Source organism: Hemitrygon akajei, chromosome 25 (genome assembly GCF_048418815.1).
Source record: "Hemitrygon akajei chromosome 25, sHemAka1.3, whole genome shotgun sequence".
NCBI classification, from domain to species: Eukaryota; Metazoa; Chordata; class Chondrichthyes; order Myliobatiformes; family Dasyatidae; genus Hemitrygon; species Hemitrygon akajei.
Window position 1 is genome coordinate 36027154 of NC_133148.1, and position 12645 is coordinate 36039798.

Consider the following 12645-nt stretch of genomic DNA (forward strand, 5'->3'; position numbering starts at 1 on the left):
GTGCGGTCGACGTTTCAGGCCGAGACCCTTCAGCAGGTCCGGAGAAAAAAAGATGAATTGATTTTAAAAGGTGGGGGAAGACTTTATAAGATTATGAGAGGCATAGATAGCCAGATAGCCTGGGTTCAGAATGTGTAATGCCAAATGGCATGCACTTTAAGGCGAGGGTTGGCATGTTATGGGAAAAGGCAGGAAGTTGGAGGTGAGTCCATGGTCAGATCAGCCATGATCTTATTGAAAGGCGGAGCAGGCTTAACGGGCCAGATGGTCTACTCCTGCTCCTATTTATGTTCAAAGGAGATGTGTAGGACATATATACATATTTTTTAACAACACGGAGAGCAATGGGTCCCTAGAATGTGCTACTAGGTGGATGGTGGGCCAGATACGATAGAGGAATTCAAGCAGCTCTTAGATAGGCAGATGAACTTGCAGATATGGACCTTGCGTAGGAAAAAGGGATAAGTTTAGTTTGGCACAACGTGACCAGGGCCTGTTGCTGTGCTCTACTGTCCTAGGGCGTGAGAAACAGCAGAAGGTGACACTGCCCTGAGGGGAAGTGTCATTGAGGGATCCTGGCATTGATAGACCTTCAACCACAACTATTTTTGAGTGAGATCAAAGTTGAGTTTGTTGTCAAATGTTCACACATATGCAACTACAAAGAAATTCTTACTTGTAGCAACATCACGGGCAGGTAATAACATCAGGTTCATCAGAAAAACATGTATTAAACAAAAAAGAATACAATTAGAACAATGAAGTCCATTGTTCAATATCAAACCTCAGTAGTATTGTCCATTGTCTCTCTGAGGTACAGTTTCTCACAAGGATGAATGGTTGATGTGAAAATGGAGGGCAAAGGAATATCAGGTGAAGAAGGAATGGGAGGGATTGAGGAGGAGAGGTTTGATGCTTTTGGTGATGGGCATGAGTGAGTGGCTACAGAGGCAATGGAAAATGGAAGCCTAGATAAGGCTTGGGAGGTTGAGGTTCGGAGGGATGATCTCCAGGTACTTACCTGCATCTCCTCCATCCAGTCAATCATGTGGACCATCTCCTGGAAGATCTTCTGCAGGGACAGGTTGAGCTCGAGGCGGGATCGGCGGGCCGTCAGCGTCTCCTGGAGAAAGCCCCACAAACGCAAGATGTTGTCCTTCTGAGCGGAGATGCGCTTGATGTCGTAGTAGCCCTCGGACTCCAGCTCCCGAGCCAGCTCCGTGATCACCTGCACCCGCTCCTTGTAGGAGGACACGTCCGCCTCGATGGCTTCGTGCTTCTTCATGGACGCCTCCACGGCAGGGAGATCATAGCCGAAGTTATCCTGGGATTGGGAGAGAGTTGCACCTCAAAGAGCAGCTCGGACCCATGCCCTCCCTTCAAGGACCCATCACCTGACACCCTCTCTGCAAGAATTCATCACCCATTCTCCCTCCTGCAAAGTCCTGTCAGCGAACATCCTCCCTGCAAGGACCTGTCCCCCGTTCTCCCTCCCTGCAAGGACCTGCCTGTCCCAGCACCATGCCACCCAGTGCACAGACTGCCCGCAAACCCTATGCGCACCTCCCCATCACCCACCTGTGAGATAAGGCGCTGGTTCTCGTTTAACCAGGTCTCGCGCATCACGGCCTTGTGATCGAACCGATGCGCCAACTGCTCCAACTTCTCCTGCCGGATGAGCTCGTTCCGTAACGCCCCCTCTCGCTCGTGCTCCGCCTTCTCCAACCTCTCCCAGGCCTGCAGGGAAAAAGTAAACCATTTAGTGAAAACCCAGTCACGGATGGGCCCGCAGGAGGCAGCATACAGCCTAGGGCGAAGTCTGGCTCAACACCGTGATCCAGTGACTGCACTGGGCTCTGGGATAATGCTCTGATCCAGTCGCCACACTGACTTCCAGGACAATACTCTGATCCAGTGGGTTCTGGGACACCAGTGTGATCCAGTGTGCACTGGCCTCTGGGAAAGCACTGCAGTCAAGAGACAGCACAGGCACCTAGGGTAACACCTACTGCGCTGAGTGAGTGCAAAGGACTCCTGCTTCCTACAACACTGTGCAAAAGTCTTAGGCACATGCAAATTAAATTGTTGTGGTGAACTACATATACCTATCTGGACACGCCCCCCCCTGCTGACTGCTCCTGTGGCTCCTCCCATAGACCCCGGTATAAAGGCGATTGGAGGCACAGCCCCTTCCTCAGTCTCCAGGATGGTGTGTGGTGGCCTCTTGCTGCTTGTTCTTTCATCCAGCCAATAAAAGCCTACCTTAACTCACGTTTCAGAGTTATTGATGTTGCTTCAATTGTGCAAAGCAAAAATGCTTTAAAAAATATAATAAAAAGTTCCTAAATATCAAAATTACTGTAGAAGGCATGAAACAGTAAATGATCCACTCATTCTTGCCACAGTGTTAGAATTAATGATTTGAAGGTTAAACTGTCCCACTCATCTTTTAGTTTGGTTGTCCTTCACCCAGTTTGATTCCTTGTACACCCGTTTCTGTTTCAGTTAATCAGTTTAGTTCATTCAATTCATTATGTTATCGATCATTAGCATCCGTTTGTTTAATCATACACTGGGCTGGATACCTACAAAGTAATCAAGTTTTTATTTGAAAAGTGGTCTATTACTTAATATATCACTTTCGTTAACAAAGTACAAAAATTTTTCTGTCACATTTAATTTTTTGGAAAATGAATGCTTGGAAATCTAAAAATTACTTTTCTCTACTGACACACTAATGCAAAAGAGAAAAAGTAAACACCTAAAATAAAACTTGCGTGAAAAATCTAGGGTGCTTAGCTCTTCTGCACAGTACTGTTTGTGACACAACCACAAGAGATTCTGCGGGTGCTGGAAATCCGCTGTAAGACACACAAAGTGCTGGAGGAACTCAGCAGGTCAGACTGTATCCCCAGAGAGGAGACCTGAGGAAGGGTCTCAGCCCAAAAGCATTGATTGATTCTCTCCAAAGGTGAAGCCTGACCTGCTTAGTCCCGCCAGGACATTGTGTGCATTACACTTCATACGGGAAGGGAGCCCGCTGCAAAAACACAGTCAGCAACAGGTACACTTCACTGTGGCTGGATCACTGAACGGTGGAGACAGACACCTCCAGCCCTGACGGCCACCAATAAACCGCTCACTGACCCTGTTGACATCAGAGATCAGCTTGCCCTCAGGTGGGACGTACGGCCTCTGGTTGTTTGCCCGAAGTTTGCTCTGGATGGTGAACAGCAGGACTTCGAGCTTCCCCTTCTCATCAAACCTGAGGAGACAGAGCAAAGCCCAGAGATTTCACACAGAAACTGCACACCCATCACCCCGTGAAATGATTTCCCACAGAAGCAGCACCATCACCCCATCCGACTGGGCCCTGATTCAAAATTCAAAGATTCAAAGTATATTATCAAAGAATGTATAAATTACACAACCTTCAGATTTCTCTGCTTACAGGCAGCCATGAAACAAGAAACCCGAAAACACACACTTTAAAAAAAAATAAAAACCGACCCCCCCAATGAGCAGAGAGAGGAAAAAGAACACACAAATCATGCAAACAATAGAAGCGAGCACAGCATTCCAAACTAAATTGAGTCCTGAGATCCAAATCACCAGAGCAGCCCAGAGTAGGCCCAAAGCCTCAGTCTCAGTTTATCACAGAAGCAGGACAAGTTGCCGCGAAGCTCACAGGTACAAAGCACAGCAGCCGGGGCAACATCACCGCCTCCGCACTGCAGAAAGAGGAGTGAACGGTCTTCAACAAAAGAGAGAGGAGTAAAGACTCTTCAGCAAGAAACATCAATTCTGTTTCTCTTCCCATGGCTGCTGATGGACCTACTGAATATTTCCAACACTTTGTTTTGTTTCAAGAAGGATTTGCAACAAATGCAGTTTTTAAAAAAAATTTTCACAGGACGTTACCTGCATTAAAGAACTTTAGTTAAGGGGAGAAATTAAAGAGAGGCTAAGGGGTGGCTTGATTGAGGTATATGAGAAGCATAGATAATCAACATCTTTTACCCCCAAAGAAGGGGTTGGGTGGCAGTGTTGAGATACATCTCTGACAATGGAGGTGTAAGGAATTGCTTCCCTCCGCTAGACCGCAGGTCACCCTTGGGGTGTAGCACCTGCTTAACCCCCTGATCAGGGTCACGTGGAGCCGTGGGAGCAGCCGGTGCAGATCACAAGTCCTGGTTGTGCGACCACTGACGCCAGGCAGACAATCTCTGAAGAGTATTAATAATGGCTGGCATCAACTGTCTTGGAAAGACACTGCCCAGAAGAAGGCAATGGCAAACCACCTCTGTAGAGATACGACTACCCACCACCTGCACCCACGGCTTCACATGACCCTATTCGGAGGGGTGGTGAAGCAGATGCTACACCTTGCCTAAGGGTGACCTGCAGGCTAGCGGAGGGAAGGAGCTCTTTACACCTCCTTTAGTAGAGACGTACCTCCACACTGCCACCTGCCACCCAAGATGAAGATGAGATAAGAGCGAAATTCGGCCACTTGCCCCACAGAGTCTGCTCCGCCATTCAACCATGGCTGATTCCTTTTCCAATCCCATTCTCCTACCTTCTCCCTGTGACCCTCAACACCCTTACCAATCATGAACATAGATAGATAGATAGATAGATAGATAGATAGATACTTTATTCATCCCCATGGGGAAATTCAACTTTTTTCCAATGTCCCATACACTTGTTGTAGCAAAACTAATTACATACAATACTTAACTCAGTAAAAAATATGATATGCATCTAAATCACTATCTCAAAAAGCATTAATAATAGCTTTTAAAAAGTTCTTAAGTCCTGGCAGTAGAATTGTAAAGCCTAATGGCATTGGGGAGTATTGACCTCTTCATCCTGTCTGAGGAGCATTGCATCGATAGTAACCTGTTGCTGAAACTGCTTCTCTGTCTCTGGATGTATCAATCTCTGCCTTAAATACACCCAATGATTTGGCCTCCACCATCCTCTGTGGCAACATATTCCACAAATTCATCACCATCTGCCTGAATAAATTCCTCCTTAACCGAGTTTGAAAGGGACATCCCTTTATTTTGAGGCTGTGCCCTCAGATCCACGAGTTTCCCACCTAATGTAACTATTGCTTCTACGTCCACTCTGTCCAAGCTTTTCAGTATTTGTCAATTCAGTCAATTGGGAGGCTCAGGACAGACAGACAGAACGGGCAGCACCATAACGTAGCGATTAGCATAACGCCACTACAGCGCCAGTGGCCCAGGTTCGATTCCCACTGCTGTAAAGAAATACAGTCGGCGCTCCTTATCTGCGGGGGATTGGTCGCAGGACCCCCTGCGGATACCAAAATTCACAGATGCTCAAGTCCCTTATTTAATATGTATCATTGCGGTGGTCTTTAGGACCCAGCGGAACCCCAGACTTTATTTAACATGTCTCCGTGCGGTGGACATTAGGACCTGGCGGCGCAGCTCTGGATCCGCAGTGTTTCTGTTCACAAAAATAATCACGATCGCGATTGAAAATAAGGTGGAAGTAATAAAGCAATCGGAAAGAGGTGAAATTCATCGGTCATTGGAAAAGCATTAGGCTACAGTCGGTCAACAATCGGAACAATTTTAATGGAGCATGTGAAAGGCCCTGCCCCGATGAAGGCTACAATTATTACTAAGCAACACACTGGTTAAATTATTGAAATACGTATGTTTCTAAAGTGTTTTATATGCATAGAAAGGTAAAATATACTAGGGAAAACGTTTGACTAGCTGACACTAAATAATACCGGATGTACCTGTTCCGACCTCAAATCCGACTTAAAGATAGACTCAGGAACGGAATTCGTTCATAACCCGGGGACTGCCTGTACTTTTAAGTCATTTCTAAATTACTTATAATACCTAATACAATGTAAATACTATGTAAATAGTTGTTATACTGTATTGTTTAGGGAAGAATGACAAGAAAAAGTAGCCTGTACATGCTCAAGCAACAAGTGCTGGAGAGAGAACTTCCGGGTTTTCCCGATCCGCGGTTGGTTGAATCCGCGCATACAGAATCCACGGATAAGGAGGGCCGACTGTACATTCCCCCTGTGACTGCGTAGGTTTCCTCCCACATTCTACAGATGTACGGCTCAGTAGGTTAATTGGTCACACAGAGTCAAAGAAAACTACAGCGGATGAACAGGCCCTTTGGCCCATCTAGTCCATGCTGAACCATTTAAACTGCCTACTCCCATCGACCTGTACCTGGTCCACAGCCCTGCATACCCCTCCCATTCTTGTACCTATCCTTTAGGAGCTACAGTGCCTATAAAAGGTACTCAACCCCCCCCCCCCCCCCGGAAGTTTTCATGTTTTATTGTTTTACAACATTGAATTGTAGTGGATTTAATTTGGCTTTTTTGACACTGATCAACAGAAAAGGACTTTCATGTCAAAGTGGAAATAGTGGAAATAGATATCTACAAAATTAATTACAAATATAAAACTCAAAATAATTGATTGCACAATTACTCACCCCTTTCAAGTCAGTATTTTGTAGATACACCTTTGGTAGCAACTACAGCCTTGAGTCTGTGTGGATAGGTCTCTATCAGCTTTGCACATCTGGACACTGCAATTTTTCCCTGTTCTTCTTTACAAAACTGCTCAAGCTCTGTCAGATTGCATGGGGATTGTGAGTGAACAGCCCATTTCAACCCAGCCACAAACTCTCAATTGGATTTGAGGTCTGGAGTCCGACTTAGCCACTCCAGGACATTAACTTTGTTGTTTTTAAGCCATTCTTGTGAAGCTTTGGCTTTACATTTGGGGTCATTGTCTTGCTGGGAAACAAATCTTCTCTCGAGTGGCAGTTCCCTTGCGGACTGCATCAGGTTTTCCTCCAGGAATTCCCTGCAGTTTGCTGCATTCATTTTAAAAGTCAAATTAAATCCACTGTGATTCAATGTTGTAAAACAATAAAACATGAAAACTTCTGGGGGGGTGATTACTTTTGATAGGCACCGTAGGTATTTATTTTCTGGCAGTCTGGATTGTCTTTTGTGTTTTAAGTTTATTATCTGTAATTTGTTACGTGGGTTGGGCCGTGGTAGGAGCAAATGAGTCTAGTTACGTATTCATACTTTGTCTAAGGTCAGTTTAGTCTAGTTAGAGCCAGGGCTGAGCCATGGGGGTGAAGGTATTTTCGGTTGATTGTTAATTTAGCTCCCTCTCTATACCGCTTATTTCACTAGTTTTAATTCTATTAGTTTTGTTAAATCACTACAAGATTGTTCATCTTCACTGTTTCACAACAGAGGATCAGAAGTAGTATTTTTGACTTTGGAAATTTATTATTTGGAAAGCGCGTCATACAGTCTCAACACTGTGTACTCGGTCTCTGAGTGCTTTTGGCAAGTGACCTCTATATTTCCAAACTTCTCTTAATCGTTGAAATCAAAATCGTATCCACCGCTTGTGCTGGTAGCTCGCTCCACACTGTCACCATTTTCTGAGCAGAGAAGTTGCCCCCCCCCCCCTCCCGTATTCCCCTTCAGCATTTGTCCTTCTACCCTTAACCCATGACCTGTAGTTGCAGTCCCACCCAAACTCAACGGGAAAAGCCTCCTTGCATGTGTGTAATGGGGTAGTGTGCGCTCATTGCACCAGAAGGAGCCTGTTACTGTGTTTTATCGTTAAATAAGCTGAAAAATATATAGAAGACAGGAAATGGGATTTATAGAGGAGGGAAATGAGCAGACAGGCTAAATCTTCACCATGCCGAATATCGGCCGCCGTCACCTACTTGAATGGTTTCTCCACGGTGCAGTAGCTGGTGAACACTTGGAACTGCTGCTGGACTCCGGCCAAAGAGTTTGCAAAGCGTTGGTTGCTGATGAGGCCGATGGTTCGCTCGATCCACTCCAGCAGCTCGGTTGCCAGTGCCCCGTACCTCGCGATGATCTGCTCAATCTCCAATGTGTTGTCCAGCACCTGTCACGAAGCAGGAAGAGACAGAAAGAGAGAGTGAGAGAGAAAAAAAAAGAGACAGACAGGCAGAGAGGGGAAGAGAGATATACATACAGAGAGAAAAAAGTTGGACAAAGTGAGAGAGGGAGAGAGAAGGGGGAAGAGAGAGAGTGAAGGGGGAGTGACGAGAGTGGGAGAGAGGAGCGGGTTGGTAGGCGGGGGTGAAGGGGTGCGGGGAGGGGGAAGGTAAAAGGAGGAGGAGGTAGGTAGGGGCAAGGGGGAAGGGAGGATGTAAGAGGAGGGGGTAGGTGGGGGGAGGAGGGAGGACATGGGAGGTGGGACGAGGTGGGTGGTGGGAGGTGGGACGAGGTGAGAGGAGGGAGTGGGACGAGGTGAGAGGAGGGAGTGGGACGAGGTGAGAGGAGGGAGTGGGACGAGGTGGGTGGTGGGTGGTGGGTGGTGGGAGGTGGGAGGACGAGGTGGGATGTGGGAGGTGGGATGAGGTGGGAGGTGGGACAAGACAATTGAAGACAGAGGGACAGAGACAGAGGGAGATCTTGAACAGAGACAGACAGAGATATAAAGGAAGAGGAGAGCAAAGGGAACTAGGGGAGATGTGTGGGTCAAGTGGAGGGGTGGAGCAGCCAGGTAGTAGACAGGTTCAAGGAGCAGGCAACAGTGTGCAGATAGAGAGGGGAGGAGTTGCTTAAAGAGACAATCAGGGCCACTTTATCAGGTGCAGAAGAGGAGCACAGCAGGTATGGTCTGCTGCTGAAGTATGGTCACCTCACAGTTCAACCTGTTGTGCATTCAGAGATGCTCTTCTGCACACCACTGTTGTAACATGTGGTTATTTTGCCTTCCTGTCAGCTTGAATCTGTCTGGCCATTCTCCTCTGACCTCTCCCTCATTAATGAGTCATTTTCATACACAGAACTGTCACTCACTGGATGTTTTTAATGTTTTTCACACACCATTTTTATGAACTCCAGAGACTGCTGGGCATGAAATTCCTAGGAGATCAATCGTTTCTGAGATACTCAAAACACCCCACCAGGCGCTAACAATTATTCCACGGTTAAAGCCACTTAAATCATATTTCTTCCTATTCTGATGTTTGGACTGAATAACAACTGAACCTCTTGACCATGTCAGCATGCTTTAAAGCACTGAATCACTGCCACATGATTGGCTAATGAGATATTGAATCAATGAGGTGTAAAGGTACTGTATACCAAATAAAGTGGTCACTGACTGGAAAAAGAGCACAGAATAAAAGAGGTGGTAGAGAAATGGCAAGGGAACAGAAAGCAATCAGGGAATGATAGCGCAATAAAGCGTGGGGGAGGGTGAGGGAGCAAGGGGAGGGCGAGGGAAGATGAGGGAGCACAGTGGAGGATGAGCGGGAGGGCGAGAGAGCGCGAGGAAGGGCGAGAGTGCGCGAGGAAGGGCGAGGGAGCGGCGGAGAGGGCGAGGGGGTGGGCGCAGGAGGGAGTGAGAGTGAATGAGGGTGCGAGTACGAGAGAGCGAGGGAGGGTGCAGGAGCGAGAGAGCGTCGGTACACGAGAGCACATGGGCGTAAGTGTGTGACAGAGAAAGGCATGGCAACACAGGGCAGATGCAGCAACAGAGATGAGGGTATCCCTCATGCAGAGGAGGGTATATATGGTCCAGGATCCAGAAAATGAGAGACCGCAGAGCAAGAAATAACAGAGGCAGTGGGAACTCCCAAGGTGATGACACCTTGAAAGTGAGAATAAGCTGCAACGCTCAGAACAGTGCATGCTGGGAGACAGGTCGTGATTTCAACCAAGCAAGAGGAAGCTGGAATGGTGGATGTGTGTGCTGGGCAAGGACACAGAGAAAAAGCGTGGGGTTGGCTGTGAGAGACACAAGTGAGGAATCCGTAACCCATAAGGAGAGATCTTATAAAGGCAGGAAAGGAGGCCGGGATGTTTTGGAGAGACAGGGGAAAATATCAGACTTCAGAAGCCGAGAGTGAACTACAAATGTCAATTTCAAGGAGTAATAGGGAGGCTAGTGTAATGATGGAAGGCCCCACAGGAGCGAGAGGCAGCAGCTAGTGCCGGAGGAAAGGAAACAAATCAGTGGAGAGTAAAGCAAATTCTGGTGGAAAGACAGAGAAAGAGTTGGTTAAACCAGAGCCAGGAAGGAAAATCTGAGCAATCAATGAGAGTTGGAGAGGGGGAGGGTGCAGGGCAATGGGCGTGAAGGACAGAGGGAGATGAGGAGCGGGTGGTGAGACGAGATGAGAAGTGAGGGGAGAGCTGACCGCAATGGGAAAGGAGATGCCATGGTTGTGGGGCGGGGAGTGGATGCTGGAAAAGAAACCGTGGACATCTAAGTGCAAAGGATGGACAGGAAGCTGACCAAAGATGAGAAGTCACAGAGTAGCTAGTGAGGTCTGAGAGCAAGGGAGCTCAGTGGGCCACTGGCCATGAACTGTCAAGGTCTGGCACTGGAATCTCAACAGGTACCTGAGAGACAGGGCAGTGAGTGGCTCATTCCACCTGTAAGTACCCACCTTGCCAATTCTCTTGCCCTCTACGGCTAGCGCCTTCATCTTGGAGAAGTAATGGTAATAGGACACCACGTAGGTAATGATGGACTTCTCATCTGGGTTTTCAGTGTTCACATCTGGAAGAAGAGCAAGAGATTGAAAGCAAGAAGCACACCCAAAATGCTGCTGGAACACAGCAGGCCAGTTAGCATCTATGGGAAAAAGTACCATAGAGTTCCTCCGCCACTTTGTGTGTGCTGCTTGGATTTACAGCATCTGCAGATTTTCGCTTGTCTGTGATTGAAACCAAGAGACCAGCCTGGAAATAATTCAGAAAATGTGTAGCACGGGTGGTTGATAGTTGGGTTGAGTTGTTCTCCAATCTTGGCAAAATCTACTTGCAAACGTTCTGTCACCATACAAGGGGACGTTATCAGTGCACTGTTAGTCGTGGGTCTGTCTTCCGAACGCTTGGCCTTTATATATTTATCAGTCAGCTGACTGGATATCATGTGACATGGGGAGGAAATCTCATCGCTGATTGGCTGCATGGCAAACATTGTGCTCGTGGTCTGGAATTTTGCCCACATCGGCTCATAAAGAGGATCGCGATCTATACATTTCTTTACAGAATTGTTTGCGGAAAACCACGCTTCTAGGAACTCTCTTGTATGCCGTGTCTTTGCTTGCGCCATGACTTTCCTGAAGCCCAGTCGAATTTGTGCCCCTCTTGATCTTCATGGGTTAAACCTAGAGGGAGTTAGTCATGTCGCTTGACAGCCAGTTCAAGTCCATGGATCCTTGCAGAAGGTTTTCTCCCAGCTTGGCTAATGTAATAGTTGCTGCAGTCCCCACATGAGATCTTATAGGCCAGGCATTTGAGGACACAGCACTATTAGCAGTGCACTGATGAGGTCTCCTTGCATGGTGACATAACATCTGCAAGTAAATTGCCAGAATCAGAGAACAAGTCAAACCAAGCACGAGGTCAGCCTTCTTCATTATCAACAATAGCCTGGACCTCACTGCTTAAGCTGAGGTTAAGCGGAGGTTCCACTGACTGTTTCAACCCATCGACAATACAGCATTGAGGTCAAGAAATTTTGCAACTGACCTTCAATTTTCTCCAGTCAAGAATAGTACGGAACAGAAATTGGCCCTCCCGCTCACCTGTCCATCCGAGAACACGTTTCCACCCTGTACCGCACCACACAGGATAATGTTTGGACCTTTGAAAGACTGTCATATTTAGATCACTATTCCCACTTCTGTCACTTGCACAAGGTTCTTCAGCTTCTGTCATTTATCAGGGAGAGGGTTTGAATCCCAACAGCTCTCTGAAACAAATCCTCACCTCACAATCTATTCAATCTCCGACTTCCTGTTGACACACTTAACCTTCCTGTCCCTTTCTATCTAAACCTACCATCTTCAAAAGCTTAAAAGTCACTCAAACTTTCCTGTTGTAGAGATGTTGAATACTTGTTGAATACCTGATAGTCAAGATGGTACCTGCGTATAATGCTCCTTCAGTTCACATTTTTTGGCTAGATCATAAAACCATTCATGTCACTTTTTCTTTTTTAATTTTGCTTTTTATTATCTTGGATGATATTCTGGAACTGTTGGAGTCAGTGTTTTGCTGTTTGAAGATTGTTTGGGTGGTCCAGCGCTCTGCAGTCTCCGGGAGGCAGAGGCAGTGTGCACGAACCTCCTGGCATGCAGGCTGCCAGCTGATGTTCGACCCCATTTCGTCAATTAAAGTGACGAAGAGTATCGAAACATCGAGGCAAATGCAGAAGCTTGGAGATCGTTTGGGTGCTTCGGCGCCCTGCAGTCTCCGAGAGGGTTCCATGAGACAGAGGCAGCGTGCGCGAGCCATGTGGCGGGTGGGCTGCGAGGCGGGGCGCAAGCTGGTGTTCAACTCCATTGCGCCAAATAAAGCTTCCATGAGGGTACAGAATCTTTATGTTCCTGTTCGGTTGAAAGGAAAGGTTAAAGGTTTGAAAGCGCCATGGTTTTCAAGGGATATTAGAAACTTGGTTCGAAAAAAGAGGGATGTCTACAATAGATATAGGCAGCATGGAGTAAAGGAATTGCTCGAGGAATATAAAGAATGTAAAAGGAAACTTAAGAAAGAGATTAGAAAAGCTAAAAGAAGTTACGAGTTTGGTTTGGCAA

At 47.0% G+C, this 12645-nt stretch overlaps 1 protein-coding gene across 2 annotated transcripts in view; it reads right to left on the minus strand.

Annotated features, from left to right (window-relative positions):
* Window positions 1-12645, minus strand: part of LOC140716517 (spectrin beta chain, non-erythrocytic 1-like) — a 205206-nt gene that overhangs the window by 153154 nt on the left and 39407 nt on the right. For both annotated transcript variants that reach the window (XM_073029317.1, XM_073029316.1), the window contains exons 8-12: window positions 10489-10601; window positions 7780-7967; window positions 3148-3265; window positions 1579-1737; window positions 1022-1324 (exon numbers count right to left, since the gene is read on the minus strand). In XM_073029317.1, coding sequence (XP_072885418.1) covers window positions 1022-1324; window positions 1579-1737; window positions 3148-3265; window positions 7780-7967; window positions 10489-10601 — 881 coding nt within the window. The remainder of the gene's footprint in view (window positions 1-1021; window positions 1325-1578; window positions 1738-3147; window positions 3266-7779; window positions 7968-10488; window positions 10602-12645) is intronic.